Raw genomic sequence first — 23,725 nt, forward strand, 5'->3', positions numbered from 1 at the left:
GTCTGGTGGAGAATATTGGAGAATATATCTTTTTTATTTTTTAAATTTGTTCTGGGGTAAAGTATACATAGTCTTTGAGACCTTAGTAATTTTGTTTTGTTATGTTAAGTCCTCTCTACACCCGTCATGGGGCTTGAACTCACACCCCAGATCCTGAGCTACACGCTCCACCCACTCAGCCAGCGGGGCGCCCCCCAGTGGAGAATATTTTTTACTTCCTATTTTTTTTTTTTTTTAAAGATTTTATTTATTTATTTGACAGAGAGATAGAGATCACAAGTAGGCAGAGAGGCAGGCAGAGAGCCTAATGCAGGGCTTGATCCCAGGACCCTGGGATCATGACCTGAGCTGAAGGCAGAGGCATAACCCACTGAGCTGCCCAGGTGCCCCTTGACTTCCTAATTGTAAGGGTGTTTTTTTTTTTTGTTTGTTTTGTTTTGTTTTTTAATTTTTATTTATTTAATTGACAGAAAGAGAGAGATCACAAGTAGGCAGAGAGGCAGGCAGGAAGCAGGCTCCCTGCTGAGCAGAGAGCCCGATGTGGGGCTTGATTCCAGGACTCTGAGATCATGACATGAGCTGAAAGCAGAGGCTTTAACCCACTGAGCCACCCAGGTGCCCCTATAAGGGTGTTTAAGAGGATCAGAACCTGTCTTCCCTCCTTGGAGCGGCGTCTGAGGCTGGAAGGTGGTGCAGGTCCGGCTGTGGTCACCTTACCCCCACACAGAACAGAGCTGCAGACGCGAGGCGCTGAGGAGGTGGCTGTGCGGGGTGAATTAGAATTCTCAGTTTGAATTCATGATCTCTCTTATTTATTTATTTATTTATTTATTTATTTTTTAAGATTTTATTTATCTATTTGACAGAGAGAAATCACAAGTAGACAGAGAGGCAGGCAGAGAGAGAGAGGGAAGCAGGCTCCCTGCCGAGCAGAGAGCCCGATGCGGGACTCGATCCCAGGACCCTGAGATCATGACCTGAGCCGAAGGCAGCGGCTTAACCCACTGAGCCACCCAGACGCCCCATGATCTCTCTTTTTAAAGCACGCATGTCTGGGGACACCAGCGTGGCTCAGTGGGTTGAGCGTCTGCCTGCGGCTCAGGTCATGATCTCAGGGCCCTGGGATCGAGTCCCACATTGGGCTCCTTTCTCATGGGGGAGTCTGCTTCTCTCCACCACCATCCCCCCAGCTCGTGCTCTACCTCCCTCCCTCTAAAATGAATGAATAAAGTCTAAAAAAAAACCCCTGAAAACCATGGATTTCTTAGATGCAGAGACACCCGGAGCAGTGCATGCGCCCGGCCCCTCGGGCTGGTCTGTGTTCTGCGTGTGCAGTCCGACCAAGCAGGACGTGTCATTTCTGCCACAGGATCTGTGCTTCCGCAGTTGTTGTCTTGCTGTGTCCAGTGTTCAGAACCAGGCCGTGCCGTAGTATCACACAGCTTGTGTCTGTGAGGACCAACTTTGGTTTTCTAGAGTTTTTAATTATTTTTCTGTATTTACTTGTGTGTCACCGCTACATCTGGGGGCACAGCCCTCCCCAGACGCCTGCAAGGGCCGCGTGTCTACCCCCGTGTCTTGAATGCGGTGTCTGCCCGTGCGCTCGCTGGCCTTGCTCTTTCTCACCCACCGGGCGACCGTGACATCTGTGAAAGCAGGCCACCTGGCTGGGGGGGCGCCACTGGGGTGTCCCGTAGGCGTGCCTGTCCCACGGGCCGCTCTGCACCTGCCTCAGTGGCCGTGTGGGGGCCAGGGCCACCCGGTCCTGCTGCGTGGGGGCGGCTTGGAGAAAGATGTCTGTGTCCAGGCCGCCTGCTGCCCCGAGCCCCTCCAGAGACAGTCTGGTCAGTGCCGGGCATTATTCGAGCGTATCTGGTTCAGGGCTGCCTTCCTGGCCTGTGGTGCCTTCTCCATCTGGGGCACGCGTGCTTGCTGTCGGGGCGCAGAGCGATGGCTTTGGAGCCCGTGGTCTCAGAGTCAGGAAGCCTCCAGCTTCACACAGTCTAAGTGGAGCCATGTGGAAAGGCTGTTTTTCTGGGCAAAAAGCTGTTGAATGCCAGCACTTTCATTTGGTTCACCCTGGTAACAGACGTGTGTTGTGCTTGTTAAAGGCTGTGGATCTGCAAGCACACATGGCCCCTTCAGTGAACCAGACGCTTCCTTACGTAGCCTTTCCTGTTGACAGGCTGTTCTGGAATATTCCGCATCAGGCCTCATCAGCACACCAGCTTCTGCTTTTCCAGATGAGGGCGTTTGACCCTAAAGACATTGAAGGGAACTGGCTAGGAAACATGCTCATCTGTGTCACGTGGGGACCTAGAACCCTGGGGACACAGAGGCTGTTGCAGGCCAAGGGCTCTAAGGGCATGCCCTGCCCCAGCCCCAGCCTGGGCGCTTGGGGCTGAGGTGGCCACACACGGGTGGGGGCGCTCCCCGAGGGGTCAGAGGGGAGCTCTGTGGGGTCCGGGTTTGCTCAGTCACTCTTGTGGGCAGCGGATTTGCAGAGCGGTGGGGATTCCAGAATCGTGTCCTTCAGCGGACCACATAGCACTGGCCAGAGACGCAGGGAGGCCACCGCAGCACTGGCTCCTGACCGCCTTCAGCATGCACTGCTCTCCTCAGACCTCTCATGCTCGTGGACGTTTGGGTTGTGCCAGCAGTTTGAGGGCGCCGCCTGCCTCTTACCCTTTTTAAACAAACGGTAAACAGCTTCAGTGGGGTTTGCTGGAGGAAGCCGTGGTTTCTGGTCTTCCTGTGCATTCACATGTTTTGTCAGAGGGAGGGCTGACATCCGACCATATTTTTCAGCAAGATCAGAAGCAAACAGAGAGTGCACAGTAACTTTCGGCAGTGGGTTGGGACCTGAGCCCCTCCCCAGACTGTCCAGCGGGTGTCCCATGGAGAACGAGGTAGGTGCAAGCCCGGCGGGTGTGTTTGTGAGCCGGGGTGACCCGGGCCCACGACCTCCGCTTTGAGAAGAAGGGAGGAAGGTTCCCACTGGGTTCCGGGGCTGAGAAGCAGTGGCTGGCAGTGGTCGGCGAGCAGGAGAGGAGGGTCCACCCATCTTAACCTGAGGCGTGGGAGGCCCAGATGTCCCAGCTGCGGGGGAAGAGCGGGTTCACTTGGGTTCACGGTTGGTTAGGACATGGGATCTGAGTTGGAATGCGACTTGGGGAAAGGGTGGAGAGAAAGAGCCTGCGCAGCGCTGGCAGACGCACGCCCGGAATGTCGCCTGTGCTGGGACCCCGCCAGAGCGCCTGCGTGGCTCCCGCTTCGGCAAGCTGTCGGGGCCCGGAGCTGGGGGCCTTGCGGTCTGGGGAGGGCCGGAGGGCACGGGCCGTGTCCCACTCCTCCCTGGGCCTGGAGCAGGTTCTTTTCCTGGTGGGAGGCACGTCGTCCCGCAGATTGCTCTGACAGCGTGCCCGTCGACCGCGTAACTGAGAACGCCGGTGGTTAGTTGATACAAAGATGAGCACTGGGGGTGAGTCTTGAGGCCAGGGTGGGGGGGCACCTGGCTGGCTCAGTTGGAGGAGTGTGCGACTCTTGATGTTGGGGTTGTGAGTTTGAGCCCCACGTTGGCTGTAACGATGGTATAAAAATAAAATCTTGGGGCTCCTGGGTGGCTCAGTGGGTTAAAGCCTCCGCCTCTGGCTTGGGTCATGATCTCAGGGTCCTGGGATCGAGCCCCGCATCTGGTTCTCTGCTCTTCGGGGAGCCTGCTTCCTCCTCTCTCTCTCTGCCTGTCTCTCTGACTACTTGTGATCTCTGTCAAATAAATACATAAAATCTTTAAAAAAATTAAAAAAAAAATCTTTAAAAACAAAAGAAGGTGGACAGTGTTGCAGCACAGGTATGACATAAAGGGACCTTTGGTCAGGAAGCTTGCAGGAGAGGGTTCGGTGCCTTGCCACGTGCGCCCTCTGAGCTGCCCAGCGGGACAGAGCTATGCCCTTGGTTTCTGTTGCAGCAGGCCTGCGAGCAGTCTGCCTGACCACCAATCTGGCCGCCGTGCCTCCCCCAGGCTCTACTGCAGCCCTGCGTGGGCCTGACCGCTGTATGCAGCTGCCCGTCCGCTGGGCCCTGGGGAAGGGACGGAGGCCCCCTCGTTGCAGCCCCAGGGTTGGGCACCTACCAAGTACTCGGTAGATGTTTGCTGAGTGTTGGACTTGTGGACGCCCGTGGCCTTGCATATGGAAAGTGTGTGTTCAGGAGCAGTTCTGAATTACGACTAAAGGATCAGGTAAGCTATGTCCTTGAGAAGGTATAGACTTGCACCCAGGCGCTCAGGGTGCCCTGCGCCGTCCCTCCCCTCCTGGCTGCTGGGGACCCCGCAGAGTGTGCCGAGCCTAGCGCTGTGTACACACAGCCAGCTGGTGTGTCATCTTGTGATGAACTCCAGGCCGCAGGCGGGGCCCACTGCCCCGTGAGTGGTTGTGCTCATTCTTCCAGAAACACATTGCTCATAAGTCAGACACTCTGGCAGAGAAGTTAGCCTCCGAGAGCCATGGAGGAAATGCACCTGCTCCAAGCCCGGGCGCCCCAGCTGAGTGGCTAACCGAGCTTCAGCCCAGCAAATCTAGGCCAGCCTGGCCCCTGGGCGCTCCTCTGGGAAACGCTCAGCAGCCAGACCGAGTGTTTAAGAGCCACCTTCTAGGTCCCCAACTTCAAAAGTGGTTTCTAGCATAAAATGGAAGATATTATAGGATAGGTAAGGATCTGAGGCTTGTTTCCAACTAGTCCAGAAAGATCCCCCCAGTTATCGAAGCGGCCAGTAGTCTGTGTGCCGCAGAAGCCCCATGTCCCTGCCCTGGACCCTCAGGGCCCCATATCTTCACAGAAGATTCAGGCTCAGGTGGACCCCAGGCCGCACCCAGTGCGGGGCTCCATTATTGAAGGGACATCGTCTCCGTTGTGCTCCTTCTGGGGGCTGAGTTGGTCCTTGTCTTGTAGGCTCAGGGATTGTGAGATCCTTTCGGTGGGGATTGTGAGCGTCAGCACTCAGTAAAAATTCCTATGGAGTGAGGAAGGCGCACGGGCACTATCAGACGTGCTTTTAAAAACTTGACATCTTGATCTGGAGAATATTGCAAAAATTAAAGGATCTATGATTGTGTTCGGGAACCCTGCTTCTGTGTCAGGATATTCTGAATGGTCTCCCCTGTGTTTCCTTAACCAGAACGTCACTTTACATTTTTGTGTTTAGAGCAGCCTCCGTTCCCAAACCCGAGTGCCCACCTGGTTGCGGTGTTTCTGGAGAGGCAGGGGTGCGGGTGGGAGCGCTGCCTGATGCCGGCAGGGAACCCGCCCCCGACGCGGGCTCAGGTGGCCACAGGAAGGGTCAGGTTTGCCACAATCCGTGTCTCCACCCAGCGGTTTCAGCCTTCCGCCGTCAGGGAAAGCTTGTGCAACCACTGAAAGTTGCTGGAGATGTTCACAGCAGCAGCCAGAAGCCTGCAGTGTGGCTGTTCAGGGCGGAGGCTGGAAGCTGGGCACTCCTGGCCACTCCCACGGGGTCACGGTGGGCCAGTGGGTGCCCCCGTGCCTCATGGGCTTGTGCCTTGTGGCCGGGGCGGGGGCACCTTTAAAGGCGGAGCAACTGGCACTGAGCACGCCTTCCAGGCGGCAGGCTGGCGGTTTTCACTGTGGATTTAGTGCTTGTTCGCTGGCTTTGGGCTCTTCTCCGGCGTGACTGTACCCTCTTGAGGTAGGAGCTGTCTCATTCCCCGACGGGGCCTTCCCTACGCCTGGCCAGCGCGGGCACTGAATGCCCACTGACCAGCACCGGTGCTGGGAGTCCCCTGCAGGGTCCCAAGGGGTGGCGGCACAGGAGGACAGGTCGGGCTCCGCTTTGTGAGCAGGGGCCCTGGACTAGTCGGAGGCCTCTGGAGTGGGCGGTCCAGGTTTCCTCGCCACGGGGGGCCGCACATGTGCCCTGGACCCGGCGGCTGCAGGGGTGAGGCCCCGGATCCTCCCAGTGCCGACGGGCCGTGTGTGCTGACTGCCATTCCATGAGCTGTGCCTCACCCGCAGCGCATGTGGTCTGTGGCCTTGGTGATTTGGCGTGGGCCTTGCGGTGAGAGGCTGACCGTGGCAAACCTGTCCTGTCAGAGTCGTTTTCCTGGTACTCCCAGGAGCAAGGGAGTAACGAGGTGGGAGAGCGCAGTTGTGTGTGCCGCTGGTCACACTCAGGCTCAGCCTGTGCCCGGCGGGTCGTGGTCCAGGAGGGGGAGCTTTGTGGGGTGGCCAGGGAGAGAGAGGGCGTAGGCACGGGTGTCAGCATCTGTGAGGCTCGTACATTCTGACAGGGTAAGGTGTGCACGTGCCCACCTTCGTTTCTGCACCTGTCGCAGGAGCTGGGAGGTGCTCTGCACACGGAAGCGGGGGGTCCAGAAGTGCTGCTGACTGGGGTGTGGGCCAGAGGGGCAGCCCCGGTCTGGTGTGGCCTGCCAGCCTGGGGTAGGGCTGGTGAAACGTGGTGTTTGCTTTCCTACATTTCCAGGGTCATTTTCAACTTAAAATTTACTGTAGCTGTTCGGCCCATTGTGGCCGAGCGTTCCCCATCCCTCCCCATGTGAGCTGCCCACAGTGTCCACCTGCTCCCATGCAGCACCCCCCACTCTCCTCACTCTTGGCCATACCCCGAGATTGTGCGGGCTGAAACTCTAGGGGCTGAGGAGAACGGGGCCTGGACAGACCCCAAGGCGGGCAGGCTCCTCGCAGATGCTCCATCCCTTCTGCAGCCCGTCCGTGTGCCTGGGAGGCCCTGGGCATCCTGTCTTAGCTGATGTGTGAGCGGCTGCCGGCCGGAGCGGCCTCGTCCTTGCATGAAAACCTTGCTGAGGTGGAGAACAGGCAGTGTAGGCAGCTGGAGAGGCGAGTAAGCGAGGCCCCCAGCTCACACTGCGTAGGTTTCCTTGGGTGGGAGGTTAGCCTCCATGGTGTGGGTTGCGCAGTGCGGTCAGCGCCCTGGGGCAGAGAGGCCCTGGGGGTGGGAAGGGCTTGCGGAGCACAGATAGGGCACAGGGAGCGGGTGGGCTTTCGGCTGCTGAGGTGTGTCCTTTGCTGAGGCTGGGGTGCCTGCTCCCGGGTCCTGGAGCGAAGGGACCTGCTGGAGCCAGGGGCTCGGGTGATACTACGTTGCTGTCTTCTGGGGGGTCCCCCCCTTCCTGCCCTTTACCGAGCCATGAGATTACTCGCCCGGACAGCGTGCCCTCACCTTTCCGAGTGTCCGAGAGCCGGTGGAGGACGGACCCCCCACTCCATGTGCCCAAGGCGGCACCAGCCGCCCCCACCCCGACCCTGGCTGGCATTCTTGGTACCGTCCTCCCCGGGCCTCACAGGCAGCCCCTTTGCATGGGGACCGTGGTGGTGGCTCGGCCACATTGGCATGTGCGCTGTGGGGGCTGTGCGAAGCCTTCGTGAATAACAACCTCCAACCCTTGCCATTTCTGCCTGCAGCCTGGAATTGTGTCGCCTTTTAAACGAGTGTTCCTGAAAGGTGAAAAGAGTAGAGATAAGAAAGCCCATGAGAAGGTGACAGAGCGGCGCCCTCTGCACACTGTGGCGCTGTCCCTGCCCGAGCGCGTCGAGCCCGACAGGCTGCTGAGCGACTACATCGAGAAGGAGGTGAAGGTGAGTCCGGCTGCGGGGTGTGCCCCCCGCTGTCCCGCCGGCGCTGCTGTGGCAGGTGACTGTGCCCACGCTCCATGTTCCAGTTTGCTGGCCCCATTTCCAGCTCTTTCTACAGGAGCAGCCGCCTCATTTCTCTCGAGGGCGGGCGTGTGTGTGCCGAGTCCCCAAACCCTGTCCGGTCCTGTGTGCAGGCACCTACGGATAAGCGTGGCACGCCGGGCCCCCAAACACGCTGAGTGCAAGTGAACCGGGGAGAGGGGCTGTGGCCTCGAGGTCAGGGTGGTGGAGGGGCTCTGCCAGGAGTGGGGCGCCTGTGCTTGGAGAGGCTGCCCGGGAGGGTGGGGCTGCGGATTGCATGGAGCCAGTCCGCTTCGAGTCCCCTCAGGGGATGCAGAGCTGTCCAGTCCCAGCCCCAGTTGGGGAAGGTGTGGGGCGGTGGTGACCTCGGAGGGGTTTCTGCTCTTGCCTGGCCGTCAGGTGACAGGGGAGGTGGGTGGTGTCCCCATCAGAGACAGGACTGGGGAGGCTCAGCTGTGGGGACACTTGGCACAGAGGAGGGTTGGAGTAACCCCGAGTGAAGACACGAGGCTAGCCTGGGTGCGGAGTGGGAGTCTCCTGCCCCCTCCCTGCCGCGCTTCCTGAACACCTGTGTAAGCCTATCTCACACGGGGGTCCTGGGGTGCTCTCGGGGTGGGGGAGCTGGGGTTACCGCCCGCCAGGCTGAGCACAGTCGGCAACCGTGCCTGTGCGCGTGGCTTCCGTCGGGACCAGCGTGGATTTGTACACATTCAAGGAGATAGAGCCTGCAGCAAACATGGGACAGAGATGTGGGCCTGGCTGCAGCCACACGGGAAACCGGGGGTCAGTGTAACGTCCTTGGAGAGGTGAGAGCAAGCACGGTGATCTCAGAAGTTCCAGGCTTCACTTCTGAATAAAGAGGGGTGGATGGGAGTTTTTAGAATGAGATGTACGTCCATGTGTGTCTTAACACGTTCACTGGAGGGCTCAGGAGAGTCCAGAAAGGCGCCCAGAGGAGTGGCAGAAGGTGAAGAGAGGAAATCAGTCAGCGGGAGACAGAAGAGCAGATGGAGATGGAGGGCCCACGAGGGGGGCCCAGCAGGAGGGGAGGCAGCGCTCACGCGGAGACGTGGGGCCTGTCGCAGAGTGGGCCAGCGCTACCTCATGGGACGAAGGTGTCCCGCCACGGTGACCAGGTGGGCCCAGTTCTGAGGGAGACATGGGAAGACGGCTGCCTCACAGTGTGGGACACACCGTGAAGGCGGAGACGCAGGTCCAGAGCCCAGGGTTCCCCCTAGAAAGGAGCCAGGGGGGTTCCTGGTGCAGCACAAGAGCGCAGGCCCCGGCAAGACTCTGAGGGCCGAGCGTGAGCGCCTCTGGGAGAGGCAACAGGATGTTTTTATGTGTGGGGAGAGGCTGGGGAAGACCTGGGAAGAGTCAGAGCCATATGTGAGGACAGCGCAGGTGTGGGTTAAGGAAACCCTGGAAGAGAAAAGTTGGGGATTTCTGCTTCCAGAAGGTGCGGTGCATGTGCCTCTCCCTGGGCATGTCACTTTGCACAACGACAGTCCTGGATGCTCCATTAGGTGACTGTCGGCTCCTCTGCGAGGTGGACACAAGGCAGCCACACAGGGACCTGGGGTCCCCAGGGGAGGCCTCCAGCTTCTCTTTGTCCTCATGTGCCCCAGGTGTGGAGTTAAAGAGGCTGGCAATCCAGAAACACAGACAGGTGCGGCCAGACCCCACCGAAAGCGGCTCCGTCGGGACCAAAGAGCAGCAGAGGGGTGTCAGCCACGGCCGAGCAGGGCAGCACCCACCTGGGGGAGGCCGGGCCGGGAGCAGGGACTTTGGTCCCTGATGAACCCGGGTGGGACCGGAGTGTCCGTGGGGCCCCGGGGGCACCAGAAAGTCTGCCATGCCCCGAAGGACTGAGGGGCCACCTTGGCGGAAGCTGTGGGACCAGAGCACGTTCTCCAGCGTGTGTGTCGTTGGAGTCCTGGCCGGAGGGGCTGAGAAACTGTTCCGGGGAGTCGTGTCCGAAATGTCATTCATTTGGCAAAAGACAAACTTAGAGGTTTAAGAACTGGAGCGCGCTGTGAGCAGAGTGAACCCAGAGCCGTGCACGCCGGTGTGTCCCCTTGAAACTTGTCAAGAGCAAAGCCAGCAGGTCTGGAGAGCAGAGAGGGGAGCAGTTTCTCCACTGGGAGATCAGGGTGCCGGCAGCCACAGGGTCGGCCGGCACATGCACTGGCTCCCGAGGAGCGCCCCCCGCCATGTCCTGCGGGCCCTTGCGGCTGCCTTGGACCGCTCTGCGACTGACAGGGACGCTCAGGCTGTCATCTGGAATCTGCTGTCGGAAGGTCTCCAGGCCCGTCTGTTCTTACTGGAGGATGTCCTCATGTGTTCAGGGAACGGATGCCAGTGCCACAGTCTCTCCTGGAAACAGAAGGGGAGACCTTGCTCTGAAGGGGTGCAGGGCCAGCTCGGAATCCATCACATCGACAGGCCAAGGTAGAAATGTCCTGGCACCCTGTCAGTTGACGAAAGAAGCACATCTGACTTCCGATCCATGGTGAAAACTCAGAACAGGATGTGTGTGTATGCGCCACGTTACATGTCCAAACTGAGCTCAAACTTGAATATGCAGTAGTGTTTACAGGCGCTTCAGAGACAGACAGACAGGTACAGCTGGACCCGGACGTGGATGGGGTTTCCTGAGCGCACAGTAGGGGCGCAGAGAAGCACAGATCTGCGTGCTGGGAGCCTGCCACGTCCGTGGGTGGGGGACTCAACCCGATCACTGTGGCATGTGTCCCCAGACCCGTGCAGCGCTTGATATAGTTCTGACTGAAATCCCAGCGAGCTTTTCATGGATACAGAGATGACTCCAAAATGTGTGTGGAAAGGCAGAAGGAGCAGAACTGCTGAAACGGTTTTGCCGGAGCTGCTGGTCACCCCCAGAGACAGTGTGAGCTTCCGCCCACGCTCCACACCCGAATGCTCGGAAACTCACCGGGGATGGACTGCAGACGGGCCACACGGGCAGAGGGACAGCCGGACCCGCAGCTGGGGTATGCGTCCGTTCTCACCATGAAAGAGCGTTGCCCCTGCGGGGCTGACCAGCCACCTGGAGCCTGGTTGGCCCCCTTGCGGGACGGCGCCATGTGGGGCCCGTGGAATTGGCCCTGGGACAGGGACTGTGTGCTTAAGCCTGTCCCCCACTGGGTGAGCCCAGCTTGGCCTCCGCCTGCCCTCAGCTGCGCCTAGGCTGAGCTACGGGGGGGCCCGTGCGTCTCTGCTGGGGTCCTATGGCTCGGGGTGGGACCAGGACTGGGCTTTGCTCCATCCCGGGGGTGAACGGGAATGGCTCCTTGCGGCTTTGGAGAGGAATGTGTGTGTCCCCTGCACTCACTTTCTCTCACGAAGAATCCGTCCGGCTCCCTGGTGCAGGCCGTGGTCACGGCCCACCAGTTCTGCAGAGCCAGGCAGGGCGGGAGGTGAAGCCTGCTGTCCCCGTGCCACGGAAGTCCCGGAGGGCAGCTTGCCACGCTGCCGTGGCTGCTGGCAGTGACCCCGTTCCTGCTTCGGAGCCGGGACGGGGGCCTCGGCAAGACGAGTAGCTCCCACATCCTGGAGGCTACTGGGTCTGCCTGCTCCTGCTCCACAGGGGACGTGGGTCTAGATGCAAGGACACACTGTGGGCCGTCTGGGTCCGGGGGTGCTGGCTTCGTCTCCAGGTCTGTAAAGGGTGTCCTGGTCCCCAGAGCGCAGGTGCACCAGGGAGAGCCATTCCTCCGGGGCCGCTGGGGCATCTCTGCACCTCACCTGCTGGGGCGCCGTGGGGGCCTTCTCCGGGGCTCCACTTTGCTTCAGCCATGTGTCTAGAGCTGGAAGCCATCAGGGATCTGTCCCTTGTGCCCGAACAGCGCACTCAGCGGTGTCCTTGTGTGTGTGTATTAGGCGGTGCCCCGGGCTCCCGTGTCGTGGGAGCCGGCTCCAGGGCCCCTGCAGGCCACACCCCACGGCCACTCCGTGGCCTCTGCTACGGCTCCTGCAGCTGGTGCCACTGTCTGGCGCTGCTCCCTGGGGCCCTGTTGTCCCTGGGCTCCGGGGTGCCTGGTTCTGTGAGCATCTCCTGCTGTCTGCTCCTTCTCGGAGCTCCTGGGCCTTCAGAGTGGGGTGTCTTCCTGGCCCCCAGGGAGCAAGGGGAGCGGCGGCATGGGGTTCCCAGTCTTACCTGGGGGACCTGGTCCAGCAGGCCCACCTCTGAGTCTTTTCAAGCCTTCACCCACAGTTTGCCATGGCCTGTGTGTGTGTGTGTGTGTGTGTCTGTTCACGTGTGTGTGTGTGGTGTCGTCTGTTCGTGTGTCATCTGTCTTCCAGCACGTGGGGGCGGGCCACTTGTGCGAGCCTGGTGTGTTGAGAACTCGTGCACCCTCCCTGGTGTCCTTGTCCCCGTGTGGGAGTCCTGCCCTTCCTTCCATCAGGCCCCGCTCTGCTGCAAGGTTCTTGCCGACTGAGTCCAGCCGTGGGTGCATGTTATCGGAAGGCCACCTCAGGGATGTCCATGGTATCCCGTCAGCAGTGATTTTTGGAAGCACCTTCTGTGCTTGGAGCTGGAACGTGAGCTGGTTGGCACGCGTCTGCGCCAGCTGTGTCCCTGTTGGGCAGCAGGCGTGGTGCCCGAGGAGGTCTGGCTGTCTCATCTTCGGCCTCGCGGGTGCCAGGGCCATTGACAGATGTGACTGCTAGCCCTGCGTCCCCTCGGGGTCTCGGATGCATCATCACGTTCAGGCCTCTGGAACTGTGCCCTTGACTTGCTATGCCCCATGGCGGCTACGGGCCGCTGCTGACTCTGTCGGGGCACAGGGCATGCATTGGGGACCTTGCAGGACAATGGGACGCGTGTGGTAAGCCCAGTCCGGGAGGCACACCTGGTTGCATCTGGAGTGGTAACAAGGATGACAGCTGCAGTGAAAGTCTCTTACCAAGAATTCTGTGGCCGTGAAGCTCATCTCAGATGATGGCGGCTCCCCTTTCCACAAAGAAAGTAGGCCTCTCTGGAGATGTGCTGGCTGGGTTTGCAGCCAGCAGAGCTAAGGGACAGGGAGGAGATGATGGCATCATCTCCTGAGGCAGCGACGGGGGCGGGGGCAGTCCTGTGCTTGTGCATCAGGGCCCTGTGAATCAGCAAAGCCCTGAAGCCGGAGTGACCGTTCATGGACAGGATTGTACTGCTTAGGATTCAAAAAGTTGTTAGCAAACGAAATTATTGAGTAAAACTAATAAGATGATTTTTTTTTTAAAGATTTTATTTTTATTTATTTGACAGAGAGAGATATCACAAGTAGGCGGAGAGGCAGGCAGAGAGAGAGAGAGGAGGAAGCAGGCTTTCCACGGAGCAGAGAGCCCGATGTGGGGCTCGATCCCAGGACCCTGGGATCATGACCTGAGCCAAAGGCAGAGGCTTTAACCCACTGAACCACCCAGGCGCCCCGATGATTTTTTTTTTTTAAAGATTTTATTTATTAATTTGAGGGAGAATGAGTGAGAGAGAGCATGAGAGAGAAGGTCAGAGGGAGAAGCAGACTCCCCAAGGAGCCGGGAGCCCGATATGGGACTTGATCCTGAAAGTCCAGGATCATGACCTGAGCTGAAGGCAGTTGCTCAACCAACTGAGCCACCTAGGCGCCCAAGATGATTTTCTTTTCTTCCTTTCTTTTCTTTTTTTTTTTTTAAAGATTTTATTTATTTATTTGACAGAGAGAGTGAGCACAGGCAGGTAGAGTGGCAGGCAGAGGCAGAGGGAGAAGCAGGTTCCCTGCTGAGCAAGGAGCCCGATGTGGGACTCGATCCCAGGAGGCTGGGATCATGACCTGAGCCTAAGGCAGCTGCTTAACCAACTGAGCCACCCAGGCTTCCCCCAAGATGATTTTCTAATATGGTAAAATATACATGGCAGAGGGCCTGGGAGGCTCAGTCAGTTGGGCATCTGCCTTCCGTTCAGGTCATGATCCCAGGGTCTGGGGATCGAGTCCCGTATCTGACTCCCTGCTCAGCGGGGAGCCTGCCTCTCCCTCTCCCTCTCTGCCACTCTCCCAGCTTATGTGCTGTCACTCTGTCAAATGAATATATAAAATCTTTATGACAAAATTTTCATTTTAGCTCTTTTTAACCAGGTTCAAGTGTGCGGTTCACTGGCATTAAGCACGCTGCCGGTGCTGTGGGGCCACCACTGCCCATGTCCGAAACGTTCTCAGATCCCCGAACGGAAGCTCTGTCCTCACGAAACTCCAGCTCCCTGTCCTGTCCCCGGCGCCCCCCACTCTGCTCTCTCCTGTGTGGATTGGACCACGCTGGGGACTGTGTGCATGTGGAGTCACACGGTGTGTCCCTGTGTGACTGGCTCTTCCCGCTCCGTCTCACGTCCCCCTCTGGCAGCTGTGTTGTAGGAGGTGTAGGAACTTTCTTTTTAACGCTGAGGACAACTCTGTGTATATACCCCCATTTCATCGATATGTCCACACATCAGCGTGGTGACGTTTCCGTCGTTTCTGACTGTTGTGAACTTGCTGCCGTGCACATGGGACCCAAGCGTCTGTCCAGTCTCTGTTTTGGCTTTGTCGCTCTTGGTGGTGTTCAGTGGGCTCCCTGCCCAGCGTGAAGCCCAATGCTTGAACTCATGACCCCGAGATAAGACCTGAGCTAAGATTGAGAGTTGGACACTTAGCCGGCTGAGCCGCCCAGGCACCCTTTGCTTCCTTGCTGCTTTGTTTTCTCGTGTGACGATACATGTGACCGAGTTTCCTCCCTTAACCATCTTCAAGTGCACAGTTTGGAGCAGTAAGATCGTTCTTGCTGAACAAAACTGCAGGCCGATTTCAAGGAGTGCGATGCCACCGAGGCCCCTCCCTGCTGCGGCACACTGCGGGGTCCCTTCCTGTTCAGAGGCTGAGTCATGTCCCATGGCGTGGATGGGCCGCAGTCGGTGTCGCCACCGTCGGTCAAGGGTCATTGGCTGTCTTCCACATTCTCGTGGTTAGGGTGTCACTGCCGCGACAGCGGCGAGCTCTCGAAGGTCCTGCTTTCCGTCTTTCAGTTGTATCCCCGGAAGCGGGGTCGCTGGGTCCTGCGGAGACTCTGGTTCTCAGCGTTTGGGGAACTCACACCGTTTTCCGGGCCGCTGTGCCATTTTGTGCTACTGCTGGCGTGTCCTGGTCCCGCTGCGCCGCGTCCTCGCTGGCACATTACTGTAGGTCTCGCTGGGAGCCGTGGCGGTGGGTGCGCGAAGCGGCCTCTCCCTGTGGCTTTGATTTGCATTTCCGTAGGGACTAGTGATGCTAGCATCTTTTCGTGCACTTGTTGGCTGTCTGTGTCTTCAGAAAAATGTCCGCTTGGAGCCCTTTGCCTGCTTTTAATCAGCTTGGTTAGTTTCGGGTTGTTGGGATGTAGGTGATCTCTGAGTGTTCCGGGGACCACCGCGCATCACATATGGCTGCAAACACCAGCTCCCGTAGGCAGTCGTCGCCCCACTTTGTTGCTTATGGTCTTTTTTTTTTTAATTTTAAAATTTTTTTATTGTTGCTTATGGTCTTTGATGCACAAACATTTTTAATTTCGTTGAGGTCCAGTTTGTCTCTTTTGTTTTATTGCCTGTGCTTTTGGTGTCGGAACCAAGAAATCGTTGCCAAATCCAATGTCATGAAGCTATTTCTCGGTTTTCTTCTAAGACTCAGAGCTTTGGGTGTTATATTTAGATGGTTCATCCGTTTGAATTATATTTTATATACGGTGTGAGGTAAGGGACCATTTTCTTTCTTCCCTGTGTGGACCTCTCGTTTTCCCAGCACTGTTTGTTGAAAAGACTGTCCTTTCCCTATCAAGGGTCTTGGCTGCCTTGTCAGACATCAACTGACCATGTATGTGAGGGTCTCTTTCTGGACTGTGTTCCACCCCATCAGTCTGTATGTCTGTCCTTATGCCAGCACCACATTGTTCAGTCATCATAACTTTGTAGTAAGTCTGGAATCTGGAACTGTAAGAATAGATGAAACTTAATACAGACTGGTGTGAACAGGCATCTGCATTTGGTGGACACGTGCACATAGCGGATGGAAAGGCACTGGCCAGCTGCAGCACTGTGGGAACGTTCTGGAATGTTTATTGGTGAGAAGCTAAGTGTGAGCCAGCGGTTACATGTGCCGCTTATTTACTCTTAAACCGCTCTCTCAGAGGGAGATTCCTAGCCCTAGAGAGGGTAGGTAAGCCAGTGCACAGCTCAGCTTTATTCCCTTTCCTCAGTCCCCAACTGAGAGAGGATGAAATACAGAACTTCCCAGAATGAGTGTGTGTCTCCCGACAGAGCTGCCCGGCACACACGGACAGTTGCTGAAAGAAGCTTTCGTGAAGTTTCAGCCACTTGACTTGTGTCTGCTGCTGTGTTCTGGGTGCCCTGCAGCCCGTTCTCCTCGTGTGAGCAGGCGGTGGCCGGGCACAGCCCTGGGCGCACCAAATCGGGCCCGTGTCCACGTTCCTTGCACTCAGTAATCCCCAGAGGGACCTGTTTGGTTTCTCAGAGAGAGTGTCTTTGAGCACAATGGTTGGGTTTCTTCCCTCCCAGTCCGTACCTTTTCCTTCTTTTTCTTGTCTCATTGCATTAGGTGGGACTTCCGGGAGTGCTGGAAAGCAGTGGTTAGAGGGAATATGTTTATATTTCTCCTGATCTGAAGCAATCTTTAAGCATCTCACTGTTAATTAGGATGCTGGCTGTAGGTTTTTTACACGTTCTGTATCAGTTTGAGGAAGTTTCTTTCTATTCCTCGTTTGATGATATTTTTGTCATGAACGGGCATTGGATATTGTCAAATGCTTTTCTGCATCTGTTCATCTGATCATACGATTTTTCTTCTTTAGAGTGTTGGTGTGTGATGGACTACATTAACTTGTTTCTGAATTTTGAATCAGCCTTGCCTTCCTGGGATAAATGCAACCAGGTCATTGTGTATATTTGTTATCTTAAATAATTTATATCTTTATATCTCATTGGATTCGATTTGCTAATATTTTGTTCAGGATTTTCGCATTTATGTTTATGAGAAATATTGATCTGTGATTTTTCTTTTCTTGTAGTATCTTTGACTTGGATATTGGGGTTGATGTTTTCTCTGTTTTTATTTTCTGGAAGAGATTATAGAGAATTGGTATCGTTTCCTCCTTTAGTGTGTGGTAGAATTCACCTGTGAACCTGTGTGGGCCTGGTGCTGTTTTAGAAGGTTATTAATTACTAATTAATTCAGTTTCTTTTTTTTTTTTTTTTAAAGATGTTATTTATTTATTTGACAGAGAGAGATCACAAGTAGGCAGAGAGGCAGGCAGAGAGAGAGGAGGAGGAAACAGGCTCCCTGCTGAGCAGAGAGCCCGATGCGGGACTCGATCCCAGGACCCTGAGATCATGACCTGAGCCGAAGGCAGCGGCTTAACCCACTGAGCCACCCAGGCGCCCAGTTTCTTAATAGATCATGCACCTACTCAAATTTCTTTTTATGTGTGTTTTGGTAGTTGTGTCTTTCTTCCTTGGTTGCTTTTGTTTTTGTTTTGTTGATTTTATACTCATGAAAGCAACTCTCTGATAATGGATTAAAGATTTTATTCATTTATTCAGGCTCCCCATTGAGATTGAAGCATGGGCTTTGATCCCAGGACCCTGAGATCATGACCCAAGCAGAAGGCAGACACCCAACTGACTGAGCCACCCAGGTCCTCCTAAAGATTTTGAATTCCTAGAGATTTTATTTATTTGTTTGGCAGAGAGAGTGAGAGAGCACAAGCAGGAGGAACAGTAGAGGGAGAGGAAGAAGCAGGCTCCCTGTGATGTGGGACTCTATCCCAGGACCCTGGGGTCATGACCTGAACTCCAGGCAGAGGCTTCACCTTCTGAGCGACGCAGGCGCCCCTACAATTGTGTCTTTCAAAAATTGCATTGTGATTTGGGAACATACTGTGTATGGTTTCCAGGCTTTGAAATTTGTTACGGTGTGTTTTTTGGCCCAGAACAAGCTGTTTCGCGGTGAGTGGTCACGTGAGCTGAAGGAGCATGTGTTCTACCGGATGAAGTAGTCTGTAGGTGTTGGTTACATCCTGCTGGCCGAGGGTGTCCCGCTCCCCTGTGTCCTCGCTGACTTTCTGCCTGCTGGGTTGGCGCGTTTCCGACAGAGAAGGGCGCCTTGAAGTCCCTGGTTGCCATTGTGGATTCGTTTCTCTCTCCTTGAAGCTCTGTCTTCGCCTTGTGTGTTGATGCTCTGTGGTCAGGTGCGTACATGGGAAGCATTGTCATGTCTTCTCGGAGGACCACTTTCATCATGTAAGGTCGCTCTTTAAAGTGGCTTTTCTTGGGCATGTAGTTGGGTCTTGAATTTAAAAAACAATTTTAGGGGCTCCTGGCTGCCTCAGTTGTTCAGATGCACAATTCTTGATCCCAGGGTCATGAGTTTGAGTCGCATGGGGGGTGTAGAGATTATTTACATAAAACTTAAAAAAAATTTTTTTTTTTAAGATTTTATTTATTTGACAGAGATCACAAGTACGCAGAGAGGCGGGCATAGAGAGGAGGAAACAGGCTCCCCGCTGAATGGAGAGCCTGATGCGGGGCTCAATCCCAGGACCCTGGGATCATGACCTGAGCCGAAGGCAGGGGCTCCAACCCACTGAGCGACCCAGGCACACCCCCCACCAAATTTTTTTAAATAAAAAAGTTAAAATTAAAAAACATTTTTAGTAAGCTCTGTGCCCAACACGGGGCTTGAACTCACAGCCCTGAGATCAAGAGTGTGTGCACACACTCGTGCTCTCTCTCAGATCAATCAGTCAGTGTTAAAATCCCTCAAATTGTGTTTGTCAGAGAAAGGTTTTATTTCTCTGTTGCTTGAAGGACTGGTTCCCTGGGCACAGATTGCAGGGGGGATGGGTTTCCACCAACGTTTCAGGGTTTCATTCCTCTCTCGCTTTGTAGTTTCTGAAGAAAAGTCCAATATCATTCTTTTTTTTTAAAGTATTTTTATTTATTTACTTGACAGACAGAGATCACAAGTAGGCAGAGAGGCAGGCAGAGAGAGAGGGAGAAGCAGGCTCCCTGCTGAGCAGAGAGCCCTATACGGGACTCAATTCCGTCCCGACCCTGAGATCATGACCTGAGCCAAAGGCAGAGGCTTAACGACTGAGTCACTTTATTTATTTATTTTTTTAAGACTTACTTATTAAAAAAAGAGATTTATTTATTTACTTACAGAGAGTGATAGAGTGAGCTCATGTATGCGGGGGGTGGGGGAGCAGAGGAAGAGGGAAAGAATCTTAAGCAGGCGCCACAGCGGGTCTGGAGCCCCTGATGCGGGGCTGGATCATACGACCCTGAGCTCATGACCTGAGCCCAAACCCAGAGCCGGCCGCTCACTGAACTGAGCCCACAGGCGCCCCATTCTGACCCTTGTTACCCTTGTTCTGCAGGTAAGGTGCTTTTGTCCTGGGGCTTACTGCAGGTTCTCTCTGTGGTGGTTTACCGCTGGACTTTGATGTGCAGGCATTGGGCTGCTTCTGGTTTTATTCCCTTTTCTCCCCGTGTGTGTTTGCTTGGTGCTCTCGGAGTCCCCAGATCTGTGGTCTGGAGCCCGTTTGTTGTGAGTGCTTCTGGTCATCCCACCACACGCCCGGCCCCACTTTTGGAACTTAGTGACCGTTCTTGGACATCCTGTTCCATCTTCTTCATACTTTTCCCTCTTTGCTTTCCATTTTGGGAAGTTTCTGTTGACATATCTTCACACATCTGCATGCCCATTGACCCGTCCCTTGGCTGTGTCCAGCCTGCAGATGTGTCCATCAGTGGAACCGTCAGTCTGTTTCTGTTACGGTGGGTCGTTGGCATTTCGCATCGGTCCATGGTTAGCGTTTCGAGCTCTCTGCTTACATTATATACGAAGCATGATGTCCACTTTTTCTGTTAGAACCCTTAGCACAGTAATCCCACTGCTTTATTTATAAATTGTATTTTATTTTTTTAAAGATTTTATCTATTTGAGAGAGAGAGCAAAGCAGGGGGAGTGGGAGGCAGAGGGAGAGGTTGAGAAGCTGAGTCCCCACTGAGCAGGGAGTGTGTCCGACACTGGACTCGATCCCAGGACCCCGAATTCATGACCTGAGCCAAAGACAGATGCTTCACCAACTGAGCCACCCAGGCGCCCCAATGCCACTGCTTTGAACTTTAGGTCCGGTGGCCCCTGAGAACAGCCCTGCCGTGTCTGCGTCTGGTTCCAGCGCTTGCCATGTGTGTTCAGATGGCATTTTGCCCGTGAGCGTGCCTTGCCATCAGCTGGACGTGATGTACAGGGTGACAGGGGTGGTGGCGGACAGGCCTACTGTGTGAGGCTGTGTGCTTATCTGGGGAGGATGACGTGTGGGGAGGCTGCACTCCCCTGTCCTGTGGTCAGTCTGTCTTGGTCCTCCCGGGAGCCTGCGCCCCTGGACCGCGACAGTCACGCGCGCTTCTCGTTCTGTTCCCCCTTTTCCCCCTTTAGGCTGGAGCCAGGGATTTCCGTCCCTGGCAGAGCTCGTTCTCCTTGAGGAAGGGGCCCCGTTAGGGATATCGTCCTCATGGTGTGGGACAGCGGGAAGTGTGGCAGTGTCTCCTGAGCCGGGACACTTTTCCAAGAATTCAGAGCACGCTTCCTAGCAGAGGCCTCCCACCCCCGAGCCAGGCCAGAGGTCTGGTGGCAGAAGGCGGAGGCCAGGCTGTGTCCTCTGTGTGTCCACGACAGTCTGGGCTGATCTTCCCTTCCTCATGGCAGCATCTCTCCTCACTTTCTTGCAGTACTTAGGTCAGTTGACGTCCATACCGGGATACCTGAATCCCTCCAGTAGGACCGAAATCCTGCATTTCATAGACAATGCAAAGGTAACCCCATCCTTCTGACCCTGACCTCTGACCCCTGGCCTGTGACCCCCCTAACTCTGACCTCTGCCCTCGCACTCTGACCCCAGCTCTTGGTCCTCTGACGCTGGGCTTTCCTGGCTGGGAGGGATGACAGGGACGACCCCGTCCCGTTGTGGCATGGGTATGCTTGGCTCTCGGGCCGTCAAGACCAAACCTGTCTGAATGTGAGCTTTCTTCTCAGGATTTTGCTCCTTGTACTTTTGGGCTGTTTTCAGAATTCACATTGTCCAGAGCGTAGAGCACACCCCACGGGTCTGGGTGAGGGTAGCCGCGGAAGCCGCAGAGCACCCAGGGCGGGCCTGGTGCAGCTGCAGTAGGGTACGGGGCTGCGCATGGGGCAGGGAGCCTGGGGCCTGCGGCGGGCCTATGACTGACGCACTGCGGTCCCCAGCAGAGAGCCCACCAGCTCCCCGGACACCTGACCCAGGAGCACGACGCTGTCATCAGCCTGTCTGCCTACAACGTCAAGCTGGCCTGGCGGGACGGGGAGGACACCATCCTCAGGGTCCCCATTCATGACATTGCTGCCGTGTCCTACGTGCGGGATGACGCCTCACACCTGGTGGTCCTGAAGACAGGTAGGGGCTGGGGCTGGGGCGGGCGTCCTCGGGGGTGAGCCTGGGAATCCAGGGGAGCTCTGGACACAGTTTCTCCGCACTGGGCCGGCCGCCACCCGAGAGTGGGCCTTCGCTCAGTGCTGCCAGTGTGCAGGCCCTGCCTTGGGCCACAGGCGTCCCAAAGCCGGGTTCAGAGAGGAGACCGGACCATCGCGAAGCGCCTGGTCCGAGAGATGTGCTGAGCATGTCCTTGTAAGAGAGTCAGGAGGAATCTTGAACAAGGTGCTGGCCCCCAGGCCTCTGCTCCTGGTTCCCCCTGCCACCCCTGTCTTCTGGGCTCTCCGGGTGAGCCGGCCCCTTCCCACCCCCAATGCCATGGCCTCTGCCTGGTACCAAATCATTGAGACACAGGGAGAGATGTCACATCCCTCTGGGTGGGCTTCTGAGGCTGGTGCTTCTGAGACCGGTACTGACCCGGGCTCCTTTGGGTGTTCTGGGGCCCTTTGGGGTCCTGAAGCCGTCCATCGCCAAAGCGCCTGTGACAGGGGCCAAGGGGGGCTCAGGTGGTACAGAGGGTAAATTGTCTGTCTGCCTGAGGTCGGCAGATCATGGCGGATCTGAGAGATTCCCTAAGAGCCGGGCCCTGGTGAGCCTCCTCGTGTGACCCCTTGAGCTTGGGGGGCTTCCACGGCACAAATCCACTGGGCTTGCCGCGGGCCCACACACCCCTCTGCGCTCTGCTTCCCCCTCATTGCCCTTCTGCGAACATCTGTTGGACGACGGACATTACTTTAGTTTGAACAACATGAAGCGTTTTAACGTACAGAATGTACAGAAAGGGCTCACTGGCAGGAAGCCCAGACGTGGATAACCTGGTATGACATCCAGCTCAGCGGGCAGGAGGGCCGCACTCTCCTACTTCGCAGATGGATTTACCAGAGCACAGAGCTTGAGTGACCGGCAGGGGCCCCAGCAAGGCAGTGGAGGGGCCAGCCAGCCTGGGAAGTGGACGGTCCCACAGGAGGCCCGAGGTCTGGGGCATCCTGAGGGACAGAAGGCCACAGGAAGACCAACCTCTGGGCAGCGCCTGCAGGCATGGAAGCAAGTGGGTGGGGGACTGGGTCCCCCCGCAGGTTTGTTGTACGGTGGGACGCGTATCCATATTCATCTTTGGAGCGAATTGCTAAGAAAGGGGTAGCAGATTTTTTGGAGGGAGAGAATGAGCTGCATAGGAGATCCTTTGCGAAATGAGACGAAAACAGGGACCCAGAGCTTTGAGGGCTTCTGAGTTAAAGGGAGAGAAGGAATCCCTGTGTCCTGGCATCTTCCTCATTTTCGTGGGTGGCCCTGAAAGCGAGGTCCTGCGACCCTGAGTCTGTGTGGCCCCGTGGCCCCAGCGTGCCGTGTGTGAGGTCATGCACATGGTGGCCTACAGCTCAGTGGCCGTGACCCTGACATTTATTAAGTGCCCACCACACGCAGCCCCATGCGCGTGCTTCTGCAGGTCCAGGCTTGACTGGTGCCCAGGGCTGTGCGGGGTAGGGAGGGTGTGTGGGGCCGGGTCTGGCTGTAGGGGCTCTGTGTGGTGGGTGACCCGCCGTCCAGGCAGGCCAGGGTGGAGCAGACAGTGCAGACATCTCGAGGAGGGTGTCTCTGTGGGTATAGGAGTCTGAAGCCACGGCTGTGGCGACAGCTGGGGGACTGCGGTCGGGGCCCAGATGGGAGCTTTTCAGACAGCCCGTCCTTGCTGTGTGGGGCTGTCCTGACCTGAGTATAGCCCCGGAGCTACTTAGAACATTCTAGTAGCCATGGAAAAGGAGAAGGAGAAGGAAGCAAGGGAAATCAGTGTTACTAATATATTTAGCCCTTTGTGTCTACATGTATCAGCATGACTGTCATTAACAAGATGTCCCCCATCTTCTTTGTGCCGCCCCCGAGACGCCGCACATGGCACCATGGGGACTTGCCGCATTTCACGTGCTCGGTGCCGGAGGCCCGTGGCTGCGGGGGTGGCAGTGCAGTCCTTGGGTCTGATGGCGGCGTTAGTGGGGCTCACGGGGTGCCCGGCCCCGGGCTCTGCAGGCACACCTGTCCCGAGGGTGGCTTCTGCCTGGTTGCCGGCTCCCAGCCACGTCTGAGCCTCAGAGGGGCACGTCCAGAGGTAGCCGGCAGGGGCATGGGAGGCCTCACTCCCGCCCCTGCTCCCCAGTCTGCTCCCCGGTCTGCCGAGCTGATGTGCCTGTGCTTCCCAGGGTGGGAGCCTCCCTCCCTGCTGTGGGCAGGCCCGGGGTTGCCCTTGTCCGAGGAAGTGCGGAGCCTTAGAAACATGGGCCGGGGCTTGCCCGGTGCACATCCTGTCCTGGACTGTGCCCCCTCACACCCTGGGGCCCACACACCTCGGGGTCCCCGTCTGTCAGGCTTGTGCTCATGCCCATGGTTCCTGCAAGTGGAATCCGGGGAATCCCGTCTCATGTGTAGACCGAAAGCAGCTGACTACTGGGCGTTTCATGTCCTAGCCCAAGATCCGCGTACCGTCCGT

General features: G+C 56.6%; 1 protein-coding gene across 4 annotated transcripts in view; it reads left to right on the top strand.

Annotated features, from left to right (window-relative positions):
* The window catches only part of CCM2 (CCM2 scaffold protein), a 46,233-nt gene that overhangs the window by 18,212 nt on the left and 4,296 nt on the right, over window positions 1–23,725 (top strand). Inside the window, exons 1-5 of one of the 4 annotated variants that reach the window (XM_032304393.1) lie at window positions 2,750–2,909; window positions 4,022–4,240; window positions 7,459–7,632; window positions 20,507–20,590; window positions 21,021–21,207. In XM_032304393.1, coding sequence (XP_032160284.1) covers window positions 2,898–2,909; window positions 4,022–4,240; window positions 7,459–7,632; window positions 20,507–20,590; window positions 21,021–21,207 — 676 coding nt within the window. In that variant the 5' untranslated portion in view covers window positions 2,750–2,897. Of the gene's footprint in view, window positions 1–2,749; window positions 2,910–4,021; window positions 4,241–7,458; window positions 7,633–20,506; window positions 20,591–21,020; window positions 21,208–23,725 lie in introns of those variants that run through there. The other 3 variants (XM_032304394.1, XM_032304395.1, XM_032304396.1) reach the window with 3 other exon arrangements.

This window comes from Mustela erminea, chromosome 11 (assembly GCF_009829155.1).
Source record: "Mustela erminea isolate mMusErm1 chromosome 11, mMusErm1.Pri, whole genome shotgun sequence".
Taxonomy (NCBI): domain Eukaryota; kingdom Metazoa; phylum Chordata; class Mammalia; order Carnivora; family Mustelidae; genus Mustela; species Mustela erminea.